The following is a 6,248-nucleotide window of genomic DNA, read 5'->3' as shown; positions in this document are numbered from 1 at the left end:
ACGTGAGATTTTAGAAAACATTCGCTGCTGAATTATGTGGCTGAGGATCAAACTTTTAAACGTTGCACGAAAAAATCACGCGTTGCAACTTGTTGATTAAAACTAATTAGGTCAAATCCACGTCAACTTGGAAATTATTAAATTTCTTCTGGCCTAAAAGTTATTGAGGCGCGTTTTTTGACCCGTTGGCTTGAACCCAAGTGAGGTATTACTTGGTTTGTTGTGGAGTCTACGTAGACAAGCAATTGGCCTAGAAAACTACAATAACTTTTTTTGGACCAACTTGTTGGCAAGCACGCCACAAAGGTGGCCTAGGTCTAGAAAATTGGTGCATTTAATAATTTTTCCCGGTCCCTGTACGACAGCGATTGCAGCAAATTGCTGATTTTGCTTCGCTCTGCATAAAAACCGGCAATTTGCTAGTTTCCTTCCCTCCGAATAACAGCACTGAACACAGTTGTTTTCTTGCGGTTTTTGCGAATGAAGCACAGAGTTCCCCATTAATTCGGAGTTGTTGTGCTACTTTTCATGTTTAAGTGCAAGACCTATTCTAAATAAAATTATCATTCTATCTCACCTCCAATTTTAGAACTCCGTTGGCATGGAGGCTGTGGATCTGGAATTTTTAACGAAAATATTTAAAGTTTAAAAATAGTTTCTAGAGTAGAGATCTCTGACAGACCGTTTGATAGAGAGTTTGAGCTTGTTGATTGCTGTATAAAGATTCCAAAAGGAATTTTTGATGCTCGTTTTTATTCATGCGCTTGCGGTTGCCAAGAGCGCTGCAGATCTGTTGCGCAATATGTTGTTTGAGTGAGAAGATGGTGGACTGTAAACTGAATTTGGTCCTTGACACTGGAATGCAAAACGTACACAAATTTGTTGGTTATCCTCAGGACTCAAGCCATTGTTTATAGGGAAAGGATAGGTTGCTCCGTGCAACCCTATCATTTTAGGACCGTTATAATCCATGACTCCTCACAAGTACGCTAGTCCACTTCCTCCAAATATAACCACCGACGAAAGACAGTTTATATGCTATGAACTGTTGTTATGAGATTAAATAGTTATGGGTCCAAAAAAACATCACAAAAATCAGTGGTATGCAAAGAAATTTCGAAAGAATGATACTATCCGTTCGCGAGTCACTGAGTCTCTGTCATAAAATACTCCTCAATCCCATCGATTGAATGTGATCTACAACTTTTTTGTTTTGTAAGATTTCGTTCGAAAATATGCGGGTCGACGGGATCGCTTTTGGCCGCATTCTGCTAGTGGGATATCAGAGTGTCGAAAAAGAAAATCATACGGACCTGCGAAAGGATAATACGGATATTCAACAACAAAAAAGAGATAGTACAGCAGTGAAATTCCATAATCTTTGTGATGTTTTTTTTCCCGATTTAGCGTTCGAAAGGCGCTTGGCTTGTGTGGATTTGATTAGTCTAGACATATTGCGCGAAAAGGGAAGCAATTTTTCTCGCTAGCGTGTAGAAGAGCAGATGAAAAATAATTGGTACCACACAATTGAACTTAGGTGAATTTCGAACTCGAAATAATCGCGGCGCTATGAAAAAGCGGCATGATTCCCCTTTTAACGAATCACTTCAAACTTAAAAGTGCACACAGTAAAAATAGAAGAAAATAGATAACCACAATGGTCCAGTCCGGATGACTGATATAATATAAAAAGAGAAAAAAACAGTAGAACTACAAAGTAGCTCTAAACAAACAAGGGAAAATTCTGTTTATTTTTCGAATAAAAAATGAGGTAAAAAACAGAAGCTAAGAACACCGTAAAAGAAACTATGGTTATCTGACAAAAGAGAAACGAGGAAAATCGAAAGAAATGGATGCAACTTCGGTTGAAGATTATGGTGGCTTACTCGTAGAAATAACCTTTGATGTATCTTTCAAACGCCCTCGTATTCTCTTTTCTTCGTTCTTGTGCCTAACGCCTGTACCACAGCTGTGCTTCTCTCTTACGCTTGATCTTCTTTTGCAATTGAAGAACTCCATAAAGAAGAGCCTGAAATCAGTTGTTTCCATCGAAATCCTCAACTGATAACTTCATTTCAAAATAGATATGACATCTACAGACAGATACTTCAATATTGTCTTCATACCTCAGCAGTTGGTGGACATCCTGGCACATAAATATCGACTGGAATAACACGATCGCATCCACGAAGGACCGAGTACGCATAGTGATAATATCCTCCTCCGTTCGCACACGATCCCATGGAAATCACCCATTTGGCTTCTGGCATCTGATCGTAGATACGACGAAGGGCTGGTGCCATTTTGTTTGTAACGGTACCAGCCACGAAGATCAGATCAGCCTAAAATATAATTTCGATATTTTAGCGAAGAATCAAAGTCTAGCAGTTTGGTTACTCGGGGAGATCACCTTTCTTGTTGAATTGTCATCAATCAAGCTTCTAATCTTACCTGTCTGGGGGAAGCTCTGAAAACAACTCCATATCTGTCCATGTCGTATCTTGGTGCAGCGAAGTGCATCATTTCGACAGCACAGCAAGCCAAACCGAAGGTCAAGGGCCAGATGGATCCTCTTTGTGCCAAATTCATGACATCGTCGAGACGAGCCAGCGCATATTCAGCTTTTGAAGATGGATTGAGGAAGGGAGTTCCTGAAATGATAGTTTGGTGAAAAAATAAAAAAGAGACTATATTTAAAATCGAATATTTAAATGACATTAATAAAATCACAGTTTTTTCGGAGAGGTGTCTTAATTTTTTCCCGCGTTTTTCCGATATATAGAGTGCAGGCACGCGAGTAGCGACTCAAAGATTTCGTGTCGAGACCTACGCCTTTTACTACGGTATAAAAATGTTAGCATCGGAGCGCATTTACAAGACGTTTAAAAAACAAGGAGACCCCGCAAATTCCGGGAAAAAAAATCGGGAAAAAACCGGGGAAAGTGGGCGGAGTCGAGAAAAATGGCGAAAACAAACCGTGCGGCAAAACCGTGCCAGGGTTGCAATTTAGGCTCCGCCCCCTCATGACCGCGTCCAAATGTGCTAAAAAACCGTGCGGCAAAATTGTGCCAGGGTTGCATTTTAGGCTCCGCCCCCGACGCCGCCCACTTTTCCCCGATTTTTTTCCCCGGTTTTTTCTTTCCCCGGAATTTGCGGGGTCTCAAAACAAGCCGTGTTGAAGTTAGGAGAGGAAACCAAAGATTCCGAAAAGAAATAGGAAAAAACAGGATATTGAAATCGGAATGTTTGAAAGAACAACATGAATTACAGGATGATTCACAATAAATTTGGAGACATATTTTTGTTCATAATCTGAACAAACCTGTTGTGGCAATACCCTTTGGTGCTTCGCTGTTACTGGCGATCGCTTGAGTCGAAGCAAGGCGTCGAGTGCTTAAAGCTCCGGCAGTTCGAAGTGCCGAAAGCATCTGAAATTGAACAGATGATTGAACATGCAAACCAAGAAGATCAAGGAAAAATAGAGCTGGTTTTGAAATGTGTTTCCCCACCTGGCCTGAGATGCTTTGTTGATGGATATATAAGAAAATAGGAAATAGAGCTTCATATCAAGACTGATTCAAAATTTTAGGGCTTTTGATGAAGCGAAGAAAAACAGAAAGAGGAAAACACATGATGGAAAAACAAAACCAGCCCAAAGGGGAAACGGGGTTGGACAGAGAAATCGATTTGAACAGTCATAGAAAAAACACTGCTAGAAACCAAGAGTCCTTCGGGCCGCCAGCAGGCTTCAATCGATAATTCCGTCGTTCTGTCTGGTACACTCTATCTGTTTTCTGTTTTGCCTCGCCACGCACCAGCCAGAGAGTTAGAGAACCGGCGCCTTTCGAGCCGCCCGTGTTGTTGCCAAAAATAAGTGAATGAAAAAAAAAGAACTGATGAAATGAAAAAAAAATTAGCAGTGAATCCGAAATAACAATCGATGCTACATAAATACTTTTACTTTACAAAACCGCACAGCAAAATGTTGTTGGAAATACAAAATCTTTACTTTCTCATAGTAGTTTGACCGACAGCCCTGTAATTGTTGACACATAACGACATAAAACTGCTCAAAAAAAATCCAACGAGAAATGAGATAAAAAATAGTCGAGAAGGATGAATTGCGATGTTGAAAACGAAAGTTTTTGATGGAAATCAATAGATTTGGCAGTGCGCTGCGAGACCCATTCTTCTACAGTAACATCATACCACCGCGTGTGTTTTTGCAACAGTTGGTGTGCCTTTAATGAAGTGTACTGTCGCGAAGCGCTCTCGGATGAAAAATTCGTAACTTATTGAATACCTGCGACGACCTCTGTTTTTGTACAACGAACGCATTTTTGTGATTTAGCATCGTTTCTGTTTGATTTTATTGTTGTGTGCTTCATTTTTTGCTTTTGTAAAATGTCTACTTATACTTCTGTATGTCTGCTGACAGGAATATCTCTAGAGATGGTATATTTAGATGAGCGTAGAATAGATACAGTTTAATTTATCGCTTGACTATTGACAATTCATCAGAATAAACAGATTTGAGACTAAATAGAAATAGCATCGAATATTACTGCTGTCATACAGATGAAAGCAAAACCAGCAAATTTCTGCAGCCTCGACGATAAAAAATGCTGGAGTTTTCTAGAACATGACCACCTTCCGCTTCTGTCTGCAGAAGATAATTACCGATAAACTGCTGGTTTGCTTCTATGAATAACAAGTGATTTTCAGTAAGATTTTTTCGTAAAGTAACCCATTATACTTCCATCAAACAACTGGTTTATTTGAATGAACAAAGTACACATCGAAATTTTCGTCTGTTGAAAATTATGCATTGTGGCGAAATTAATGAAAATCACATGAATATGAAGAAGTACCGCTTGAACGATGATTCACACTTCCTTTCAGTTTATTTTCTCGAAAAATTGCATCGAACAATTTTTGAAGTTGAAAATCTGCCTTTTTAACGAATTTTCATCCGACGAATGATAATTGTAGAATCTCGGCTCAGATCGCAGTTCTGGGCGGGCCGGAGATTACCCGCATCCGACCAGCCGTCACCAGTTTTCTCACATTTGATTTCAGTTTTTTTTTTTCGTTTGACGATTTCCGCATTCTCCCCAAAATTTTACAGAATCATCCTCTTTTTGGTGATTCGAATCTCGCAGAAAAATGGACCACTTGTATAGTTCCTAGTTGTAGTATTACTCTTCATTGCGATTCTATGAAGTTTAAGCTATACTTTAGCATGCAAAAATCGGAGAAATTTTTTTTCTCGATTTTCATCCGGTTTTTGGCATTTTTTAATTCAGAATTTTTTAATTGTCCGACTCGTTTAGATTTTTTCAACACGAAAGCTGTAGAAAGGCAAAAGTAATCTAGAGAAAAGGTCCGAAAATTTCAGGTTACGGTGGTTTTACGGGGACTGTTGGCCACGCCCACAAGATCTTCTTTTCCACAGCTCTGATTTTTATACAGGCATAATATGATGACTCTTTATTGCAATTCTATCAAGTTCAACTAAATTATATTTTTTTATTCTAGTTTTTCTACTGACGAAATATAAAAATTTCTATGTGTGTTGAATTCGGTCCGTTCCGGAACCAAACTTTTGATTGAAGGCATGCAGTTTATCGGACACTTCTTTTTCTTCCACGCAGCGCCCACGTTCAGCATCGTTTCTCTGCTTCTATTTCGTTTTCCGATCGGCCGCCAGTTTTCTGTTTCCACAAGGCGCGGGGTCTCTCTCTCTCCTTCATTTTTTTTTGAATTGTTTCTGCACAGGGTTTTGCGTCTCTTCTCACAATGTACTCTCTCCTGTGTTTTCTCTCACCCCCTCTGGTCGCTATAATAATCTCTGTTGTCTGTCAACTTTCTCCTAGTTTCTCGCCTTCTCTTGCTTTAAGGCATCTTCTCTCAACGCCACTCCGCCGATCTTCTCAATCGTTTCTCTGAGCCTCTTGATTTTCCCAGCTGTTTTTCTCAATTCCTAGAAAATATGTATTTCTTTTAGTTTTCTTCTGACACATTTTTTACGGAACCTTTTTTTCTTTTTATAGAAGTTACGGACAGTTTCGAAACTAGTTTCGATGAATTAACTCTCCAAGTAGTCTCAAAACCTAAGAAAATATATAATTTTCAATCATTCGTCGCAGAATGTTCTATATGAAACAAAAAATTTTATCATTTTTTCTATTGTCGAATTTCAAAAATGACACCTGAGAATCTTAAGGGGGTACGACGAATTCGAACGC

The 6,248-nt window shown here is 39.2% G+C and overlaps 1 protein-coding gene across 1 annotated transcript; it reads right to left on the bottom strand.

Annotated features, from left to right (window-relative positions):
* Positions 1-1,951: 1,951 nt before the first annotated feature.
* On the bottom strand, positions 1,952-3,428 carry Cbr-nduf-7 (the record flags this gene model as incomplete). The annotated part of the gene is made up of 4 exons (XM_002639673.1): positions 1,952-2,029; positions 2,127-2,342; positions 2,452-2,651; positions 3,323-3,428. 4 exons carry the CDS (start codon positions 3,426-3,428, stop codon positions 1,952-1,954), a joined length of 600 nt encoding a protein of 199 aa, XP_002639719.1.
* Positions 3,429-6,248: the final 2,820 nt, after the last annotated feature.

The sequence above is a fragment of the Caenorhabditis briggsae genome (assembly GCF_000004555.2).
Source record: "Caenorhabditis briggsae complete genome, chrI, whole genome shotgun sequence".
Taxonomy (NCBI): domain Eukaryota; kingdom Metazoa; phylum Nematoda; class Chromadorea; order Rhabditida; family Rhabditidae; genus Caenorhabditis; species Caenorhabditis briggsae.
The sequence above is the reverse complement of the archived record's forward strand: the minus strand, read 5'-3'. Positions and strand labels throughout refer to the sequence as shown.